At 44.8% G+C, this 23,368-nt stretch overlaps 1 protein-coding gene across 1 annotated transcript in view; it reads right to left on the bottom strand.

Moving 5' to 3' along the window:
* Positions 1-1,798: 1,798 nt before the first annotated feature.
* LOC112264224 (transcription factor SOX-6) overlaps positions 1,799-23,368 on the bottom strand; it is a gene marked incomplete in the record, with an annotated part of 138,613 nt that continues 117,043 nt past the window's right edge. Inside the window, 4 exon segments of the mRNA XM_042321142.1 lie at positions 1,799-5,803; positions 6,902-7,118; positions 8,534-8,776; positions 18,964-19,069. Of these exon segments, the coding sequence (XP_042177076.1) occupies positions 5,491-5,803; positions 6,902-7,118; positions 8,534-8,776; positions 18,964-19,069 (879 nt within the window).

The raw sequence follows: 23,368 nt of genomic DNA, 5'->3' as shown, positions 1-23,368 counted from the left end.
AAAGGACAAAAAGAGTATAGGCCTAGAATACACACGAGTGGCTCTGCATTGTGCCACGTTACAACTAATAAATATTTGCACACTCCCTTCAATTTCAGCTGCCCAAGAACTTGTGTAAAATTGCCAATGAATAAAATCCTCTTGGGTCATTCTAATTTTAAATGTAACAAATGCATGCAGATGTGCAATTAAAATGTAGCTATTCATTTATGCTACTGTCAACCCCTCCGTTCAAATTTGGCACGTAACAGTATAACCACTGAGGGCTGTGAAAAACACAAAACACAAGTGATAAGGTATGTCGCTAGGATTGAGTCATGATTGCAAACGCAAGTTGTATAATAAAAACATATGCATCTTAACTGCTTGTTGTTCAGATGAATTTTAGCACTGTCCTTATGAAAGATACAGAGTACTTTATTTGTACCGACTTTGCATGTAATTAGATACAAATGAAGTTATTTATAAAAATAATGTTTGTCCTTAATGTCTAAGGCTTGGGAGTACGGAGTACGGCTTGGGTTTTGATTGGCTCCTTGAATTGTCTGAGGGAGGTCATTGAAACGCTAGCAAGAAGGGGCCTGTCTGTCTATCTCAGCTACAGCTCTGTCCAATACGGCTCTCTTCAACCGTCCAATACTGCTCTCTCAATCGTCCAATACTGCTCTCTCAACCGTCCAATACTGCTCTCTTCAACCGTCCAATACTGCTCTCTCAACCGTCCAATACTGCTCTCTCAACCGCCCAATACGGCTCTCTCAACCGTCCAATACTGCTCTCTCAACCGTCCAGTACTGCTCTCTCAATCGTCCAATACTGCTCTCTCAACCGTCCAATACTGCTCTCTCAACCGTCCAGTACTGCTCTCTCAACCGTCCAATACTGCTCTCTCAACCGTCCAGTACTGCTCTCTTCAACCGTCCAGTACTGCTCTCTTCAACCGTCCAGTACTGCTCTCTTCAACCATCCAATACTGCTCTCTTCAACCGTCCAATACTGCTCTCTTCAACCGTCCAATACTGCTCTCTTCAACCGTCCAATACTGCTCTCTTCAACCGTCCAGTACTGCTCTCTCAACCGTCCAGTACTGCTCTCTTCAACCGTCCAGTACTGCTCTCTTCAACCGTCCAGTACTGCTCTCTTCAACCGTCCAATACTGCTCTCTTCAACCGTCCAATACTGCTCTCTTCAACCGTCCAGTACTGCTCTCTCAACCATCCAGTACTGCTCTCTCAACCGTCCAGTACTGCTCTCTCAACCACCCAGTACTGCTCTCTCAACCATCAAGTACTGCTCTCTCAACCATCCAATACTGATCTCTTCAACCGTCCAGTACTGCTCTCTCAACCATCCAGTACTGCTCTCTTCAACTGTCCAATACTGCTCTCTTCAACCATCCAATACTGATCTCTTCAACCGTCCAGTACTGCTCTCTCAACCACCCAGTACTGCTCTCTCAACCATCAAGTACTGCTCTCTCAACCATCCAATACTGATCTCTTCAACCGTCCAGTACTGCTCTCTCAACCATCCAGTACTGCTCTCTTCAACTGTCCAATACTGCTCTCTTCAACCGTCCAGTACTGCTCTCTTCAACCGTCCAGTACTGCTCTCTCAACCATCCAGTACTGCTCTTCAACCATCCAGTACTGCAGTACTGCTCTCTCAACCATCCAATACTGCTCTCTCAACCATCCAGTACTGCTCTCTCAACCATCCAATACTGCTCTCTCAACCATCCAGTACTGCTCTCTCAACCATCCAGTACTGCTCTCTTCAACCATCCAGTACTGCTCTCTCAACCGTCCAGTACTGCTCTCTTCAACCGTCCAGTACTGCTCTCTCAACCATCCAGTACTGCTCTCTCAACCATCCAATACTGCTCTCTCAACCATCCAGTACTGCTCTCTCAACCATCCAATACTGCTCTCTTCAACTGGGAGAAATAATCAGAATCTAGATGACGTACAATGACCTGTCAGTTTTAAGAACATGGATCAACATACACTGATGTAAAAAAGGAAGAAAAAAAGAACAGCCAAATACATAACTTATACTTCACTAAGTACTTATGAACAAAAATATAATTCTATTTCCTATGTTGTATTTACAATAAAATCTATAATGAAATGGTGAATTTATTGAAAAATGAAGCTCCAATTCATTAAACATATTTTTTTTCTCTCTGATTGTCCTTTCATTATGTTCTACTGACAATTTTAGAGCCAACAGTGGCTAATAAATACAATAAAATGTATATTCTCACTATATAGCTTCAAATACAATATACAAAACAAAACATATGTGACCAATAAAATGCGTGTCTGAAATCCGGTGTTTCTCAGCTAACCAGTTACTATGCAAGCCTTCTGTTGAGTTTACTGCTCAGTCTCTCTCGCGCGCTGTCTCTCTCCCCTTGGTGGCCCTGGAGCTTAGACAAAGTGTTCATTCACTACACATGTCTTTGCATAAATAAACAAAACAAGACGACTGAAAAATGATTCAAATCTGGTAACTGTGAGAATGAGCCCACGAGTCCAACTCATCGGGACTTTTGTTCATTCAGGTTTTTTTCTGGTACAACAGCTTCACATTAGTCAGAATTGATAAAAATACAATTTATATCCAGTGCTTATAACACTTATGAAACATTGTCTCCTTGCGAGATATAAGTTCATCGTTTTTTTGTTTTTTTTGTTTGTTATACAAGCGCAGTCAAGTTTCAGTCCTATCAACAGTCCTTTTGTAACTACCAGCCCACTGAATTGGTTAGGCATGGACATAGAAATATGTACAAATCACGTACAAATTAACCAATCAACCAGAAAACAGAAGTAACAGCTTAAAAACCTAGACATGTGGACCTGGAGGGAAATCCGTTTAGGTTTGTGTTTGGGAGGAAATCCTAGAAAAAAGCATTGTACCTTAAAACAACAATAGCAACAAAGAAACCAACCAACCAAAAAAAGAAAAAGAAACCGAAATGGAAATGAATAATGAGGTGCTTAAAAACTTCTAAGACTTAAGATAAATGCTTTCAAACGTGGATACAACACAATAAAAGCCAGCTCTGAATGGGTCGAGAAAAATTAAAAGTACTAAAGAGCCATCTGTATCAATTAGACCTGGGAGAGTAATGCAGTGACCAGCAGTAGGAGGGAGTCCTGGCCATGTAGACAGCCAGCGCTGGTGACCAGCCATTTAGATCATTTTAAACCTCTGGGCTTGGTCTGAAATGGACAGGTTCAAGGGCACGGAGGAGAATAGCCGGGCTCATGCATTAATAATGCTGCATTTGAGATGATACCCACTCGTCAGTCATTTTAGTAATCCCCCACAGCTTGATGTACTTGTTCCATCTGCTCGCCAGCGCCTAGTGGCTGGGCCAGGGCGGGAGCCAGGGTGGAGGCCTCACTGTCTGTGCTTTGATGGAGAGCACAATAAGCGCTACGTGCCCCGTCCTTATTGTTCCCCCTCTCTCCTCTCCCCAGCATAGCGCTGCCTGCCACTCTGAGCCAGATGGCACCCCCTGGGTGTGGGGGTTGCCATGGGAAGGGGTCGAGACAGGGCAGGGCAGAGAGGGAGGCACTTAGTCCTTCTGGCCTGTAGGAGGGCTACATTATGGACAGTAAGGCCTTGACTGCTGGCCATCTCTAGCTGTTTCTCCATAGGTAACAACCTGGGATCTGTTCAACTGGTAAAAGTACCATTCAAGAGGTAAAGGACTTTCAGTTTGTGACTGATTGTCACAAGATTAAGAGCTGATTGATTGTGTTATATTTCATACTCATTGTCTTTATGTAAATAAAATACAGAAGTGCAATTTCAATTGCTCTAAAATACTTACATTTAACTTTATGTAAAATAGGCAACTGGCCATTATAAAACAACAAACATTTTGTTCAATATAACATATTAACTCAGTTGAAAAATGAAGTAGTAAGTGTTAATATCTAAGTGCATGAATGTAGAGAATCACCATCACAGCTCTGGTGCGGCTTATGAAATACTGTTTTGTTTAATATGACTCGTTAGAATGTAATACCTTGTCTGTAACCCTCCTTTAATAAAAGCATGATGTTATTCCCTCACACACGGCCTCTTCTCTTAAGACTGCTGCAGTAGTTAACTCTGCTTTAAGACCTTCCCGTGTCAATTTAAGATTTACAATGTCGAAAAAATACTTAAGATTTAAAAAAAAAAAAAAATGTTAAGACCAAAGACTTTAAAACTTGCCGCCCCAGTAGGGGCTAAAGTGTTCAACCAAATGTACTGTAGCTACACATTGTAAAACAGCAATTTGTGATTATAATGCCCCCAAAGCTGCCTTTCGCTGCCTTTCCAATCCCACAGATTGGATGCCTTTGGCCCCTTGGAATTCTGGCCTGATTACAATCACTCTGATTAAGAACTTGGTAAGACTGAGTTGAAGAATGAGCAGAGAGTGTGAGGGGAGTGTTATAGTGCTCTGTGTTAGACTGGGCTGGTGACATGAGCTGGAGAGGGACAGGGAGAGAAGGTCCTGTTGGTCACCGCATTGGTCTCCATGGAGAACAGCTGCCATTATGAACAACCACACCTGAAGCTATTGAATCACTTCCTGTTCCTGCCCTAGACACAGCACACTGTCTCCAGATTCCTGAGTGTTTCAATATAGAAGGTATATAAAGAAACTGGATTTTGAAGCCACACTAAGATATTAAGAGATTGTCTGAGACTCGAGTCTCTCCCTCGAGACTCAAACAAATTATTTAAGAGATAAAAACCTTGAAACGTTTGGCACATCTGCACAAAATTGTACAGTATGTTAATAATACCAAAAATAATTATAATAATGATAATACTAATACAATTAATAATATGGGAGTCTGATTATGTCCCAGAATTGTGGAATTGTTCTGTTTGTTTGTTTTTAGTTAATAGGAATTTCCAAACATTTTGTTTTCTAAATAGTTTCAAATAAATTCGTATTTAAAACATTCACACGCTGTTGGCTGGCACAGCATACCTGAGTGAGAATATATAACTCCCATCAAAAACAGTAATGAAATCTATTAAAAGCATTTAACTGAAGAGAAAAAAAATAATATATATATATATATCATAAGAAAAAAAGTAAGACTGTAAGAATTATGGGTTCATATCAAACGTTACATTTCAAGTCCTGTCATCCAAAGTTGTATGGGCAATAACCTAATTGTCTATATGTCCATGAAGAAAACACAAAAAATAAACGATGAGATAATAAAAAACAAAATGAACTAAACCAAACTGCTTCACACACTGTAAGAAACATTTAAGACCTTTAGCTGTTGATTCTGACGGAGCCACATATGCATGCAGGCTCCTAAATGATGCATCAACAGAACCATTTATTTTTGTTCTGTATTTTTTTGTTCTTCTGTTTCTCCTCCTTCAGTCTGTCTTCCGCCCTGGGGATGGTTCTCCAGTACGAATGTGTGTATGTCCCGGCTCAGGTGTTGAGAGGCCTCAGTTGGCGCTGACGATGGGCTCCAGTGTCTCAGTCTCACTGCTGTAGTCCGATTTGGGCTCCTCGTCAAAGTCCTCGTACATGTCCATCTCATCTACCTCTCTGTTGATGATGGGGACATTGGTTAACATGGCACTGGGCTCTATCTTCATGTTGTAGGTGCTCTGGATGACGGGAATGGCCGGCTCCGGACTTGCTGAGGCGCTGGAGCACTCCGACGTCATGTGAGGGGAGGGTGTGGTCGTTGCCATGGTTATGGCCCCAGGGTAGACCACGCCGGCGCTGGTGCTGATGGGGATCTGCGGTTGTTGCCTATAGGGAGAAAACGAAGGACAGTGAGAGAGAGAGAGACTATTAGGCAAGTTTGTTCCTGTTTCATCGTTATAATCCAGACTTAATTCTCTTAACAATATCAGTTCTGTGTTATTTGAAGAGTAAAAAGGCTTTACTTCAAATATATATAAAGGAAAACAATTAGAATCACATGGGATGAGCAAATGGAAAGAATGCTGACAGTGTGTGTGCTGCTCGAGACAACCCTAAAGACACTTCAGCACTTAAACTGAGAGAGCTAGCTGGATTAACTGTTCTCCACAGAGGTGTGTTCTCAGCCAATGGTTCTGTGAAAATGATTTGGGAGAACAGTTGTCCAGACAGCACCGTTCTGGGTCGTTCTGAAACGGCACCCAGTTTATTGGTAACATAAAGCCGATTGGTGGTTAGTGCGCTCTCTCTCTCTCTCATCTGGTGTTTTAGCAGTGATTGATACTCCAGTGATCGTATAGCTTACGGGTGGTGAGGGAACACCTGGAGAAGCCTTCTTCTTACTGACCACACGCAGTAAATTAGGAAGTTAAACTCCAGACAGCTGCCCTCCAGGCTTCTGTAAACCTATTCTTATGCTTTATATCCTGTAATACTGTCGGCATCTCTTTCTCTGCTATTGCAGTCGGCTATTGTCTCAAATTGATAAATCACTACTATTAAAAAACACTTGACAGTAAGGTGGATGAGGAAATGTGTTTGACTTGGGGTTTCATTAATGCTCCGCAAACCGGTTGGAAATTGCGTACGACGAACTATCACCACCGTCATCACTACACGTGGAGAAAAAAACTACACGTTTTCTTTTTTACGGAAAAGGGAAAGTAGTTAAAACGTTATTCATCTATTCTGAGGGCTGTATAACAAACATGATTTAACAGGTTGATGAAATGGGTTGATTCGAAGGTCAGGGGCTTAGTGTGACAAGTTACAGACACACTACAACAATCTTTAGTGTAAGCACAGTGAAGAGTCTGTTCTCAGGCAAAAAGCCAACTGATTTCAGAATAGTCATTTAGCTGTGTGTCTACGTGTGTGTGTGTCGCGCCTGTGCTCTAAGCCTGGCGTTCTTCACTGTGCACCTACCCCACAGTGAAGAACTGCCTCATCTCTTGCCGTCGCGAGCGCATCATCTGCTTGTACTCGCCGATGCGGAGCTTCTTCCCGTCGATGATGCAGGTCCTCTTGGGCCGGGGCTTGTACTTGTAGTTGGGGTACTTCTCCAGGTGGATCTTACTGAGACGGGCCTGCTCCTCATAGAACGGCTGCTTCTCCTGGTTGGTCATAGACTTCCAGCGAGAGCCTGTAACACAGCAGACACACAGATATCAGTAAAACATACACTTTGAACATACATTTTCACTACAGAGGTGTAAAAAGGACTTTGGAATAATTAGTTAATAAGAATGAATAGATATATCAATGCAAATAGGAGTTTCCATTGTGGATACAGTATATTATTTTGTGGTCTCTGTAGTAACCATGTAAACCCATAAAGCCAGTGGCTGGGCTGTGGTTGAGTTAACACAAACTACACCAGGCCTGTAAATAGTCTCTAGCTGATCTCTAGTGTGTCCTGCTCCTGCCTGGATGACGCCACTTTTAAAGGCTGTGATCTATGGACTCTCAGTGCAGTGGGGACGAGACCCATTTAACCACTGTCATTTTTCATGACAAACACTGACGGCAGTGACATGGTGGTAAATCCATCTGTAAGCCAGGGCTGATTGAGCCACTGTGGCGAATCAGACAACACGCCACCCCCGCCTCACCCCCCACTCCCACTGGTACCGGGCTACAAATGTTTATGTCCACATAGACAGGTATTAACCACAGTGGGCTTCAGCGGGCACAGAGCACACTAGATTAATTAAACACACCTAAATGAGCATAAAAGTCATTAAGAGATTAAAACTGTTATAAAGGTTTTAAGTTATACCCTGTCTGAATGAAATGTGCAGTTGGAAAAACCTGACTTTTTTATACGGAGAAAAATATTTTCTACATATCAATGAACGACTGTAGATTTCAGCTCTGGACCGCCAGACCGTTGGGTCTCCCATCACGAACAGTAACGTGTTAGATTCTGTCCGTCAGGCAATTTGCCTCCACAGTGTTCCACTGTTTCATGAATGGCGTTCTGTTTCTTCTTGTTGTTAACATAGTGGTTTAAACACTACACGTTTATCACTATTGCCAACAGCCAAACAGCCTAGTGTTTATACCCAGCTGAGGGGAGATTTGTGGGAGAGAGAGAGAGAGAGCGAGAGAGGGGGGGGGGCTGTTGAGGAGGATTACACTACACCAGGCTTTTCAAAAGGGAAGACGCTTTTGGGCTTTTGCTATGGTTTCAATTCATTGTGCTTAATAGGGAACATTTAATTTTAACGAAAGCCTACAACATAATTGAATAATAAACTGATTGTATCAAGCCTATAAGAACTGTTTTGTCAGCGTCTGTGGGAGAGACAAAATTCCCATTGACAACCCTAAGACTGCTAATTTCAACAAACCTATAAAAAATATATATTTTCTTTTTTTTTCATGCCAGTTTCCTGACTTTCTGACCAAATCCGATCCTGTTCCTTCCAACTTGGTCTGATTTAAAAAAAACATAATCTAACACAGGAAGGCTAACAGACTGTAACAGACTCTGTAATGCTGGATGAAGGAGAGAGGTATGGCTGGAAGAGAGAGAGAGAAAGAAGAAAGGCTTACCCAGGATCTTGCTGATGTTGGAGTTGTGCATGTCTGGGAAGGCTTGGAGGATCTTGCGGCGCTCATCTTTGGCCCACACCATGAAGGCGTTCATGGGTCTCTTGATGTGGGGCTCGTTGCTGTTCCTCCCCCGGGCTTCTCTGTAGACCCGTGCCTCGGCTGTGCTGGCACCTCCTGTAGGCCAACAATAATACTGTTGTGGTTTATCTGCTCCGGTACCAGAGCCATTCAGAGCTTTCCACCCTGGAAACACCAGAGTAGGAACAAGAAGGAGAAGAGAGAGCGAGGCGAGCAATTAATCAACTGCTACGAGCCACGTTCAACCCCCCATACCCAATGGGCTGTCATCACTACTACTGAGACTGAGACTGGGGCTGAGACTGGGGCTGAGACTGGGGCTGAGACTGGGACTGAGACTGGGACTGGGATCCAACCAGACCATGGGTAGGGTAGGGTTGGTGATGGGGCTGGACTGAGACCAGACCAGGGGTAGGGTTGGTGCTGGGGCTGGACTGAGACCAGACCAGGGGTAGGGTAGGGTTGGTGATGGGGCTGGACTGAGACCAGACCAGGGGTAGGGTAGGGTTGGTGATGGGGCTGGACTGAGACCAGACCAGGGGTAGTGTTGGTGCTGGACTGAGACCAGACCAGGGGTAGGGTAGGGTTGGTGATGGGGCTGGACTGAGACCAGACCAGGGGTAGTGTTGGTGCTGGACTGAGACCAGACCAGGGGTAGGGTAGGGTTGGTGATGGGGCTGGACTGAGACCAGACCAGGGGTAAGGTTGGTGCTGGACTGAGACCAGACCAGAGGTAGGGTTGGTGCTGGACTGAGACCAGACCAGAGGTAGGGTTGGTGCTGGACTGAGACCAGACCAGAGGTAGGGTTGGTGCTGGACTGAGACCAGACCAGAGGTAGGGTTGGTGCTACACTACAAGGTGAAGGAAATTGAGTTATCAAGGTTCCTTTCCACTGGACCAGACTGGCTCTGACAACTGGATTTGACGAGCATGTTTTGAATGTAGAACAAGGGGACATTGTGAGAGCAGGGGAGCCACCCTACGGATCAACACATATCCAAACCCAAAAGAAGAGAACCATGACTTAAATGCCTGTTAAATATTTTGTCTGGGGCTCGACAAGCATTCACACTTCTATATTCAGCCCCATACGTTTCAAACTGAAGTTCCAGAAGTTTCTTTAAAACAAGCACGAATGCCAAGTTAAATAACAAATATGGAGCGTGAGGCAGTCCTTCTAAGAAAAATACAATCAAGGAGGGAAGAGACTCTGCCAAGTGCTTAATATAACATTCTTCTTCTTAAGCCCCCTCCCATTTGCTTCCTTTTATATGTAAGATGTGAAAGAATTAAATAAAAGCCGTATGAATATTTAAACAAACAAAAACATGTTGATAAACAAGACTTGAAAAATAAGACAAAAAAAGCTTTCCATATGCTACCATCCATCTTTAATGATCCAAAATCTGGAAAGGAAAGCTTAGGATGACTCATGCATATTTCATCATCCACATGTGAAGTGTTCTCATTAGGATCTTCTACTAGCCCTCCATCTTGGCACACGTTACCTGCACTTTGATTTCTAGTATTATTTCAGTTGATCAACAAAATCCAACTGTTAATGAGTAATGGAGTGTAGCGCTTCTCTGTGATTAATTCACTATCCACAGACTCATTCACTGGCAATGTTCAGCACAGTACAGAGATACGCCCAGAAGTAAGACACAGAGAGAAGAGGACTGGCTCAACTTTAGATAGAGCTTTAACCAACTATAGGAGACTGTTTAAGGAAACAGCAGGTGAGAGACAACACACACGCGCACACACACACACGCACACACACACACGCACACACACATGCACACACACAACACACACACACACACACACACACACACACACACACACACACACACACACACACACACACACACACACACACACACACACACACACACACACACACACACACACACACACACACACACACACACACACACACATCCTGCTGGGCTGGGGTGAACAGCCATGTCCAGACTGATAAGGGGATGGAGGTCCTGTGGTGGTAGGCCTGATCTCTAGGAGCGAGGCCTGGGACTCGGCTGAGGCTTGGCTGGGACTCAGGGAGGACTTAGGCTGGGGTCCGAACGTCCAGCAGGAGGCCTTATTCTCCCAGGCCCCCGCTGGGCTGTGCCTCCATATAGGGCCTCCAAGTCCATTTACACCAGCTCATGTTTAACAGTCATACCGACACATTTATGATCCAGAAAGGCTTCCCTTTATCTGGGAGGCCAGTGCAATTTGCCTCTTCACACCGCCACGGTACATCAGCCAGAGCCCTGGGGACTCAGCTCTTGTCATTTAGCCTCCGCCAGGCAACATTCTCAGAGCCACAGTCATATCAGGCATCTGACGGTCAGACCCACTCTCATCTGCCTACTCTGCACTGTGCATTGATGGATATAGACTGGCTCAGACTGGCCTGCACCATACTGTTCATATGATCATCCTCCTTCAGAGCCCTGGGGAGAGACCCCGGTCAACAAGCTCTTCTAGAGCCCAGCCTTTCTTCTCCAACTTCAGGTAAAAAGCCTATTTCTCAACAGACACACAAGACAAAAAACCCTCTCACACCTACTATCTCTCCTTAAAGGAATACTTCAGGATTTTGGCAATGCCCCTTATCTACTTCCCCAGAGTCAGATGAACTTGTGGATGCCCTTTTTATGTCTCTGGGTGCAGTTTGAAGGAAGTTGCTAACTAGCGCTAGCACAATTGCTAACGTAATGACTGGATGTCCATGGGTATCTGCTAGCTAACGCTAGTTAGCATTGGCTCGCGAAACTACCTTTAACTTCCTTCCTACTGAACACAGAGACATACAAATGGTATCCACTAGTCCATCTGACTCTGGGGAAGTAGATAAAAGGCATCATTGTAAAAAAATCTCGAAGTATCCCCTTTAACACACACATACCTGTACACGTGCCTGGTTGAGAAAAGTATATACAGTGGGGCAAAAAAGTATTTAGTCAGCCACCAATTGTGCAAGTTCTCCCACTTAAAAATATGAGAGAGGCCAGTCATTTTCATCATAGGTACACTTCAACTATGACAGACAAAATGAGAAGAAAAAAAATCCAGAAAATCACATTGTAGGATTTTTAATGAATTTATTTGCAAATTATGGTGGAAAATAAGTATTTGGTCAATAACAAAAGTTTATCTCAATACTTTGTTATATACCCTTTGTTAGCAATGACAAAGGTCAAACGTTTTCTGCAAGTCTTCACAAGGTTTTCACTCACTGTTGCTGGTATTTTGGCCCATTCCTCCATGCAGATCTCCTCTAGAGCAGTGCTGTTGCTGGGCTGTTGCTGGGCAACACAGACTTTCAACTCTCCCCAAAGTTTTTCTAGGACCTTGAAATACTCCAGGACCTTGAAATGCTTCTTACGAAGCCACTCCTTCGTTGCCCTGGCGGTGTGTTTGGGATCATTGTCATGCTGAAAGACCCAGCCACGTTTCATCTTCAATGCCCTTGCTGATGGAAGGAGGTTTTCACTCAAAATCTCACAATACATGGCCCCATTCATTCTTTCCTTTACATGGATCAGAAGTCCTGGTCCCCTTGCAGAAAAACAGCCCCAAAGCATGATGTTTCCACCCCCATGCTTCACAGTAGGTATGGTGTTCTTTGGATGCAATTCAGCATTCTTTGTCCTCCAAACACGACAAGTTGAGTTTTTACCAAAAAGTTATATTTTGGTTTAATCTGACCATATGACATTCTCCCAATCTTTGTATGTCTTCCATTTCCTAATAATTTCTCCCACAGTTGATTTCTTCAAACCAAGCTGCTTACCTATTGCAGATTCAGTCTTCCCAGCCTGGTGCAGGTCTACAATTTTGTTTCTGGTGTCCTTTGACAGCTCTTTGGTCTTGGCCATAGTGGAGTTTGGAGTGTGACTTTGAGGTTGTGGACAGGTGTCTTTTATACTGATAAGTTCAAACAGGTGCAATTAATACAGGTAACGAGTGGAGGACAGAGGAGCCTCTTAAAGAAGAAGTTACAGGTCTGTGACAGCCAGAAATCTTGCTTGTTTGTAGGTGACCAAATACTTATTTTCCACCATAATTTGCAAATAAATTCATTAAAATTCTTACAATGTGATTTTCTGGATAATTTTTTCTCATTTTGTCTGTCATAGTTGAAGTGTACCTATGATGAAAATTACAGGGCTCTCTCATCTTTTTAAGTGGGAGAACTTGCACAATTGGTGGCTGACTAAATACTTTTTTGCCCCACTGTATGTCTTTACCTCCCTGCTTTACGCCGTCAAGATTCAGGAATAATACACTACCTCTGCTGCCACCGTCCCCACAGTACATTCATTTCATTTAGCACGCACTCACTGTACAGGATGAATTGATTTCACTTTGTTTGGTTTTGACAGCCATGTTTATTGTGCAATGAAATGTGGTGTGGCGTGGGGCTGACAGTATCCATCAACGTAGGCCAATCTGCTGACTGCCGGGCCAGATGAAGGTATTCATTAGGGCAGGAGCGTAGTGCTCACTCAGACACGACAGCCAGTGTCTGCGCCCCGGGATCGCTCGCTCTAATTTACGATGCCCCCCGTGCCATTACTCTGCCACTGACACTGATTCAGCAATTTATATACTGGCATGCATGCATACGGGCAGAGGTGAGCCTCTTACGAGGAGGGGGACACAACACGGCCCGCCACCCTGACACTAGCGCCAGGAAACAAACCACTTCAATCAGTTCATTAGAGATGAGGCCCGTGAAGCCCTGGGTTCTGGTTCGCCAGGCGGAAGACGAGGAGGAGCACTTCTTCTCCAGTTCGTATCTGCACTAGCAGGCCATGAAAGGGAAATCTATGGCTCCTCTAAACAGTATTATAACATCCCGGTGGCTTTGTGTGAGTGTGGAACGGAGTGTTGACGGGCTAAGCAGACCCAGATTCAGAACCAGACTCAGGGCTGAGGTCTCTGTCTGTCAGTGTTGGGACTTGGAGCTGAGAGCAGAAATGAGCCTGACCCTGGGCTAGAAGGAGGTTGCTAAGAGCTGCAAGATGCTACCAATCCATTGGGACAAAGGACCGCATCCATCCCTGCCACAGTGCTTGTGTATGGTCACATGGGAGGTCCCTGCCCCCCCTCATTGGCCCTGCAGGGTTATCATGATGTGTCCTAATCAGAAGCAGCAGCAGCCACTGAGGGAGCTGGCAGCAGCAGCAGGGCCTAAAGCTCACCAAGCATCACCCCACAACGGTAACATACAATTTACAACAATGCTGTTTTCTCTCCAATAAAACACCCAACACTGTTCTGACATTTACAAACAAGCATTAATTGATTTTTTTGTGGGGAGCGGCACGTTGGGGAAGCAGTTAGTTAGGTGTGTGATTGTGTAAATAAATACAGATGTTTAGCAGTGACAGGGCAGGCCCCAGGGTTGGGGCTGGGAAGGGGGGCGAGGGGGAACAGGGGAAGGCTGCTTAATCGAATTGATTGTGATTCATGAGGCCTGCAGCTCAATGTGACGGAGTGATATGAGAATCTGCTTTTAATTTGTCTCTCCCACAGACACTGAAGATGAGCAGCATGAGAGAGAGAGAGAGAGAGATAGAGAGGGATGGAGAGAAGGAGGGGGATAGAGAGAGAGGGAGAGAGAGAGAGGGATAGGGATAGAGAAAGAGAGAGAGATAGAGAGAGAGAAGGAAGGAGAGAGGAAGGGGATAGAGGCAGAGAGAGGGCGACAGAGAGGGAGGAGAGAAGGAGAGAGAGAAGGGGGTAGGGAGAGAGAGGGACAGAGAGAGCAAGGGAGAGAGAGAGGGGGTAGGGAGAGAGAGGGACAGAGAGAGAGAGAGAGAGAGAGAGAGAGAGAGAGAGAGAGAGAAGGGGGTAGGGAGAGAGAAGGACAGAGAGGGCGAGGGAGAGAGAGAGAAGAAGAGGGGGATAGAGACAGAGAGAGAGAGTAGGTGAGAAGGAGAGAGGGGAAGAGAGAAAGAGGCAAAACATGGAGAGAGTGTAGTGAAGCCCAGCAGCCTATGACACCTTGTGTGCTGCAGGTTCACACTGGACCCTGTGCCGACTGTCACCCCGGAATCTGCTCAGGAGGGTCTGCCTCAGTGAGCAGGCAACAATCACTCCAACCTGCCAAGCCCTCCCTGCTCCCCGCCCAGTGGGATCAAATCAAACACCTCTCACTAAAGGTATTTACTGATGACAATAGGGCCTCTCCCTCCAAGGGAGGGGATCAGCCCACATGCAGTGTATGGACAGATATGAAACATGCAGTGTATGGACAGATATGACAGATGCAGTGTATGGACAGATATGACACATGCAGTGTATGGACAGATATGACACATGCAGTGTATGGACAGATATGAAACATGCAGTGTATGGACAGATATGACACATGCAGTGTATGGACAGATATGACACATGCAGTGTATGGACAGATATGACACATGCAGTGTATGGACAGATATGACACATGCAGTGTATGGACAGATATGACACATGCAGTGTATGGACAGATATGACACATGCAGTGTATGGACAGATATGACACATGCAGTGTATGGACAGATATGACACATGCAGTGTATGGACAGATATGACACATGCAGTGTATGGACAGATATGACACATGCAGTGTATGGACAGATATGACACATGCAGTGTATGGACAGATATGACACATGCAGTGTATGGACAGATATGACACATGCAGTGTATGGACAGATATGACACATGTAGTGCTCAGTGCCTCTATTCAAGCCGTGGTTCATAGTCCTCTAATTAAACAATAACATGCCAGTCAGATGCTTTGAATTCTTCCATTTCTATGTGTGTGTAAAGGAACTAACAGCTGACATGTTAGCACTTGCATGCCACAGAATAGCTCTTACTTTTGTCTCCTCCATCTCCTCTTGCATGCCATCAGCCTTAAAGTGGGGCAAGGTGCATTCCTGTTCACATCTCACTATTCCAGAATGAATCAATAAAACCTGGGCAACCTGGGCTGACATGCAGTCTCTGGGCTCTCAACAACATGCAAAACCAACTCCCCGTCCTAACAGACTATGGGAATGACACACACAGGCACACAGGCACACAGGCACACGCACACTAGTCTCCAAGGATAGTCCTATATGATTAAAACAGAACTATTGTTAATCAAACGTGAACTGTATAAAGGGAATAGTCTGAATTGTCAAGTAAACGTTTGCAAATGTAATGTTTTATCCCTTCATCAAAAACCATTTGAATTCATTGTTTTGGGAATCAACCAACTTCAAAAAGGGACACCCTAATTGATCTAATATATTACAGTTGTAACTGATATGGTCTCATGTCTAAACCACCTAGTTTGAGGTCGAACACATAGCCTCCTATGGGGCTCTTCAAGGCAATACAAGTCAGCCTATAATTCCCATGAACCTCTGGTTAGGAAGGAAAACAACAACATTAACCTCTGGTTAGGAAGGAAAACAACAACATTAACCTCTGGTTAGGAAGGAAAACAACAACATTAACCTCTGGTTAGGAAGGAAAACAACAACATTAACCTCTGGTTAGGAAGGAAAACAACAACATTAACCTCTGGTTAGGAAGGAAAACAACAACATTAACCTCTGGTTAGGAAGGAAAACAACAACATGAACCTCTGGTTAGGAAGGAAAACAACAACATTAACCTCTGGTTAGGAAGGAAAACAACAACATGAACCTCTGGTTAGGAAGGAAAACAACAACATTAACCTCTGGTTAGGAAGGAAAACAACAACATGAACCTCTGGTTAGGAAGGAAAACAACAACATTAACCTCTGGTTAGGAAGGAAAACAACAACATGAACCTCTGGTTAGGAAGGAAAACAAAAACATGAACCTCTGGTTAGGAAGGAAAACAACAACATTAACCTCTGGTTAGGAAGGAAAACAACAACATGAACCTCTGGTTAGGAAGGAAAAACACAACATTAACCTCTCAAAACAATCATCTGATAATAAACTGAACAACAGCTCTGAGCTACCAAGGCAAATAAACACAACATCACTGTCTGTTACTGTACAACAAAAGTACAACACTACTGTTCCTCCTACCCCATACGAAGCCTATTAGCCTATTTCCACTTAGCCAAGCTGCCTTGCTTATTTCTCCTTGGCTGATATTGTGCTGTGCGTTCAGATGAACTCTGTTTCTTGCCTCCCTGCATCTCTCAACGCCCCCTTTGTTCTCCCAGGACCCTCTCTGGCGGCGGCACGTTAGACAAACACACAACCCGCGTGTCATTCTACTTCTTCCAAGCCATATGTGAATGAACAAAGAGGCTGGGTTGAGGCCTTTTGTGGTATTTGTTCATGTTTTTCATCTGAGCTTAAAAATACCTAATGACTTTGCGGTGAGCTGATGCATGTGGCTCGTGGCTTTCCAAAATGAAGTAAATTCTATCTATTCCCATACCACGCCACTATTTTCCAATGGCCCCCGTTAGAACTTTGGCAGCTGTTAATTTGGTTGCTGCATGCTTTGCAAATATTAGTTTAAGCATCATAAAGCTTTCTGTGAACTGCAGCGAGGCCTGCTGTACAGTGGTCTTCTGAATAACAGTGTTTCTCCTCTGCAGGGAAATTGACCCCTGACCTGTCAGACCTACAGTCACTAGGTAGCAGCTACAGCCTGTTCAGGTATATTCAGACACTAGCAGTAGTTTTCCTCATGTTGGGGAGCAGAAAGGTGTCTGCAGTACACTCTGTGCTGCTGTGGAATACCGTGTTGCAGGACAAAAAGTCCCTGCTTTAAAATAATGAACCATATTTACATGTGGTACCTGGCTCTCCCTCAAGGAATCACTCAACCGGGTAAGCGGTTGAAAATGCTGTTGACAGCTATGAATTATTTGGAAATGGCAAATAATTAAAGTAAATAACAATAATAATCTTATTATAATTGTTATATCCTATCCATTCTCATAGTAAACATCTTTTTTCTTAGATTTGCTCAACGTAATGCCTCCAAATAAGAACCTCAAAAGTTAACACAGATCTTGTTCTCCAAAGTAAACCGATTGCGGTTATAAAAAGATGCTTTAATGTGATGGGCATCATGTTAAAACCCTGTTCACATCATTCATCTGGTGGTGCTGTTGAAACAGACAGATATATTTGTGGAGATAGATGAAATGGTGACTGTGTTGGTGAGCTATGTGCATGTCTCTGGCTTCTAGCCACCACTCTCTCTCTCCCCCTGGGAAGAGGACCTCCGTGGGCCCTGCCTCTCCTTTCCTCCCTGCCTCCTCCTAATCCACAGCCCGCTGCGAACTCACTTCCCAGAGGCATCTGGCGCTAGCCTTTCCCTCTGCCCTGCACAGGACATAAAAGGGCACAACTGATCCCTGACGACAGGGGCTGGTGCGCGTCTTGCTCCTGTCCTGACTCCACAGTAGCCGCAGAAGAAAGGTTCCCACTGGGTTAACTGGGAGAGGCTGGGGACCTAGAGAACATCTGCCCTGAGGGCCAGTGGGGTGGGATAGTCTGCTGCGGTTGACGACGTGGGAACTATCCCTCTATGGCCACTAACTGCACCTCTAATCCTGAATTTATGGGTGTGATGTGAAAGCAGACAAGATAAATCATTCATGTTTCAGTTCTTTGACTTTGTCAACAAGCAGGTTTATGTGAGGTAGACCATACAATTTGTGAAACGTTGTGTGTTGTAATTATTTTGTTGGGAATGTTGGGAAATGGGGAAATTGGTGGGAAATGTTTTAAAAGGGCGTTTAGAAGGGATCTTAAAGAGGCGAGTGCTCTTGTATTGTCCTGAGAAATATCTCTCCCTCCATCTTGAGAATGTTGCAGCTATTAAAGGTGAGCCTGATTCATTTTCCCTCTGCTCGGGGCTCTGAAGTGCCATGGAAACTGACACAAATATTTACGTCAGACAAACATTGGCGCATCGAGGCATTCCTCGCCACTGTTTACGCTCCAGGCCCACAAAGGGAGATGACGCTTTGTCACACGGGTGCTACACGAATTTACACCTCTGTGCCCAGGACCTCAAACAAGCGCAGCGGCTGCCGGGGCCAGGCCTGGAGAAGGGCCAGCTTTGTCCTCAGGCACCCTGTCCTTCCCTCACCTACCTGTGAAAACCAGGGAGCAGTGGGCGCCTTCAAACACCACTATCCCCCCAACCCAGCTCCCCCTGGTCTACTGCTCTGGCAGTCCTCACCTCTCTCTGGTCCACTATAGGAACACACTGTGCACAGGGGGGAATGCAGGCAGCAGTCTGAAGAATTCACTGTTACATAGAACTGACTGGATGGCTTTTCGGCATGGGAGAAGGGAAAACTATAGGTGAGAAGTCTGTACTTACCATCCAGATCCTCTGGCCTGGTGAGGTCGATGACTCTGTGGCCAATTTTGCCATCCTCTCCCAGTTTGCTAAGATGGTGACCAAGGCTCTCAAAGTGTGCCCGCTCCTACAGTACACAGAAACAGAGAGGAAAGAGAGAGAGAGACAATCAGGAATCTGAACAAACTGCTGCATATACAGTACATCTCTTTCCATATCAAGAGAATAGCTGATCAATAGAATAACTGAATGAGTCATTTCTGAAACACAGTATCTCTTTGAAATAACTGCTAGCTCTATTGTAGAGGCGCTCCTTTGACATGATGGAAGTGGATTGAGCTTGCCTGTATCATCCCTGCCTGCATTCAGCAGATGCTATAATGTCTGACAGGAGGGAGGGAGGTAGAGACAGTAGGAGCCAGGGGTGCTGTAAATAGAGTTACAGAGGAACACTTTGTGATCCCGAGCACACAATAGGGACTGGGGCCCTCTCTTTGCAGCGCTCAGGTTTTCCCTCTGTAATCTTTGCTGTACATCCCCCTGTCTGTCTGGTGCTAGCGCCCAGAGCTCAGCAGCCATCACGTATTCAGGGCTCATGCTTTATAGAACACACCGTGTTCTCCCTTTTGTCATGTCGCTTTATGCTCAGATTAAACTTGGCATCATGTTGTACTTGACACACAATGAAACCCGTTCATTCAGCTCGCCTGTGACAATGTTAAACGTCATGTCCGTGTGCATTTACAGAATAAAATAACAGCTTTCGGGGCCCTCTGAATAGTTGCTGCACATTACACTTAATGTATTATGCAGGGGGAGAGTGCCGACTGCTGCTCGCTCCATTGTTAAATGACCTAGTTCAAAGGTGTATGCGCAGGGCATTAGCACAGGGCTGTCTTCCTCTCTAAAGACTCAAGTAGGAGATGGACACTTTGACTCGGCATGACACAAATAATCTCTCCCCCTCGGATTCGCCTGGAAGACACTAAAAGAAGGCATGTTGCCAGGGTTCAGCCGAGAGAGTTTGTTTTACTCCCAGGGTGAGCATTCTATCTTTGCCAAAGGTGCACTATGTGTACCCCTCCTCTTCCTGTGTCTTTTCTGAGGTTGCCTATCACACGCAGTTTGTACAGACACTCAGGTGGGCTCCCTATACAATGCTAACAGCTCCCCTGTCACACACACAGACACCAACACCAACACACACATGAATCTTTCACTGTTCTCTGGGCTTTCACTCTTTTGTTTGTGTTCTTGGTTTCCACCCACATGGGAGCTTGTATACCTCTCTCCTATCAGAGAAGATATAATGTACCATTACACTTCAGTCACTGGAGGTTAATACAGAACATCACCTGCAATACAATGCTGTTTGGTTTCGTTTCATAGAACATCCTGATCAAAAGCATTACTTCCAGAAGAAAACAGACAGTTGTTCATTCATTTCTCAGAGAAAAAAATAATCCATTGTCAATTTACTGAAATGTTTTTCCTCTTTCAGTTTCCCTTTGATTGGCCAGTAAGACCGGAAAAGGATGACAAGAAGACAAATTGAGACATTTGAATTCCACTTCAAGTCTTCCCCATCATCCTGAGGCATTTTATTTATTCAAGAACTATTCCTCAAAAAGAGAGAGTATGTCTCTCTCTGTGTGTGTCCCTGTGTGTATCTCTGTGTGTGAAAGACAGTGAGAGTGCTGCAATTTACCATCATGCTTCAAGGAGCCATCATTATGTATCAACATCTGAGTGATTCTGATCTACAATTAACCACCACCTGCTTATGGCCTGTGATTAGAGGCTGCCTATCTGCCTTGGCTTTGCTAACTTAAGTGTTTTCTAATTATGACATATGCGCTGGTCCCCGCTGGGCAGAAGGCGCTTTGTAAAGATAAGATAGAGCGCCATGCCTTCCCAGCGCCACGCTCCGTGTGAAGCGACACACACTGCTGTATTCATCACCCAGCCACATTATTGCACTTAATGAAAGAGGCTAGCGGCCCGATGACAAATTGACGAATGTGCGATTAGTCAGATGGGCAATGGCGGCCTGGGATGGGATGCTACATGGACAGTCCTCTCCTCTCTGCTGGGAGGGCCTGGGAGGACTCAGCATTCTGGGGGAACTGTGTAATAAATTAGCCGTCTACTACCCCCCCCCGCACTCCACTGGCCCCTCCTGATCAATCAAGGCCTTTTATAAACTCATGATCATTAAGCATCATGTTGGGCTGCGGGGATGAGTAACAGGAGCCATCCATCAAAGACTTTCATTAACAACTAGCTCAACGCTAAACTTCTCCTTTCTCCACCACAAAGTCCCAGTGATCACACAGAGGGGAGATCAGCTACCGCACCAGTCAGCTGGGGCCAGTGTTGAACAAGTCGGCTTATTGAATTAAACCCTTATTACCGCCACATCGTTAAATATAATAGAACTCTGTACAGTCTGATGATACATCAGCAATCATTGTTACATTGGCCTATAACAGGTTGATTTAGGATGTGTTGTCTAATGTGAGTTACTGTATTCTTATGTACTCTGCTGTACTCTCCTGTACTCTACTGTAGCTGGACAGTACTGTATGTCAACTACAAGGTTATTAAACATTGTACAAATATGACTTTCTCTTTCCCTGTGTTGGCAATGCTAATGAACATTAGACTAAATATGTGCAATATGCTACAATGAATTTCCATTACATTTTATACAGTATGTTTTATATACGTATTGCTTATAACCTTTATCATTTATGTCCATGCATTAGAATTACAGTAAAAATTATGGGGATAAATGATATGCACAACATCAGGCTTTTTGTTTCAAGGCTTGAAAATATTCAGTGAACTAATGCTACTTTACTACCCCTGCATCAAGTGCTGTGATAAATTAATGGCATTTTTATTATTTTATGATGTCATGAAATTTTTACTGATCACTCTGGCACAGAAGGACATGCGGTGGTATCCAGGGACGATGGCCCTCCGTCCGTCCAGAGAGACGGTACAGTATGCTCACCACCGCCTGCCTGCTGCATGCCCACTATACAGGATATTTGTAATGTACAGTAGTGAGGATGGCAAGAGCACATAGCTTCAGCAAATGGAGAAAAAAATAGGACAACTGGGATAGGAGAGAGAGGGAGAGAGAAAAATAGAGAGGGAGAGAGAAAGAGAGAGAGAGAGAAAGAGAGAAAGAGAGAGAGAGATACAGGGAGTTTTTAAAAAACTTGACAGAATAAATGCACAAGTGAAGGAGAGGCAGGGAATGAAGAAGAGAGAACACGAGAGAGGGGCAGAGAGAGAGAATACAAAATATAAAATGGTACAAGTTGTTCCCCTCCCATTCTGAACATGGCCTCTGGCGAGCGAGCGGTCCTTCCCTCAAATGAGTTCAGCATGCAGCCTTCATCCCACATCTCAAATTATAGCGACGCGCTCCAAACTCAAGTGGAAAAAAAGCCACCCACAATAATCTCCTCCGCCCTGCCGAGTGCTCTTTTTGTCTCAAATTTGGTTACAGACATATTTTGTTCGATAGCAAATGGCTGCCCAGTCAAGTCATTCCATAGCCGTAGAGAACAGAGCAGGGCTAGGGATGGCAGAGTCAGTGGAACTTCATAGCTTAGCATTGGAGAAGTGTGGAACCCGAGAAGGCCCATGTCAGCACTGTGAAGAGGGCTTTAATCTGCCTGGCCACAGAACATGTGCAGGAGGCCCGCTTCTCTGCCCACAGCCACAGGGCGTATCCTGGGCCTGGGCAGCCCTGGCAGAGGCAGCTAGTGGCAGTGGTAAAGAAAGCAGAAGAAGAGGCAGAGAGAGGCAGGAGGCCCTGTGCATTGTGCCTGTGTCTACCCTATATTTACGCACCACACTGACGCTCCACTCCTGCCCCTCTCCTTTATAAATAGCCTGGCCACCACCATATGGCCTTGGATTGTCTGCTCCATACAACTGTAAGATAATAAGGATTGGTAGAGCCTGTTTAAGGTCCGGTATTAAGGACAGCTGAAAACATTGTCTAGATTTAAGTGAAAAAAAGTAGAGAAGTCCTCCACTATTCTTCTGTTAAAGGGACTGCTTCTGTAAGATACTGAAAAGCTTCACTTGACGAAAATCAAGCAGGACAGGTGCGTAAACCTTGGAGTTTGGTCATTTCCTTTTTTCGGTTTCCCAGGTGCATAGGGCTAATACCTTGATAAAAAAAGACAACTGACAAAGGCCATAATATTCTGTTGAATAACTGTTATTGTCATGTCTGTGAAAGCGGGCCTCGCAGCATATGCTGCAGCTCAAACACCTGGTCTATGGGGAGGTGAAGCACACAGCTCTCTGATCTGAGCACAATAGCAGGCTTTGTGTATCAGCTGTCACTCATCACAAAGGTCACATATGACCCAGAGTGGAGACCTTGAGGGCCTAAACC

This window comes from Oncorhynchus tshawytscha, linkage group LG04 (assembly GCF_018296145.1).
Source record: "Oncorhynchus tshawytscha isolate Ot180627B linkage group LG04, Otsh_v2.0, whole genome shotgun sequence".
NCBI lineage: Eukaryota > Metazoa > Chordata > Actinopteri > Salmoniformes > Salmonidae > Oncorhynchus > Oncorhynchus tshawytscha.
This window is presented reverse-complemented; position numbering and strand designations above follow the sequence as displayed.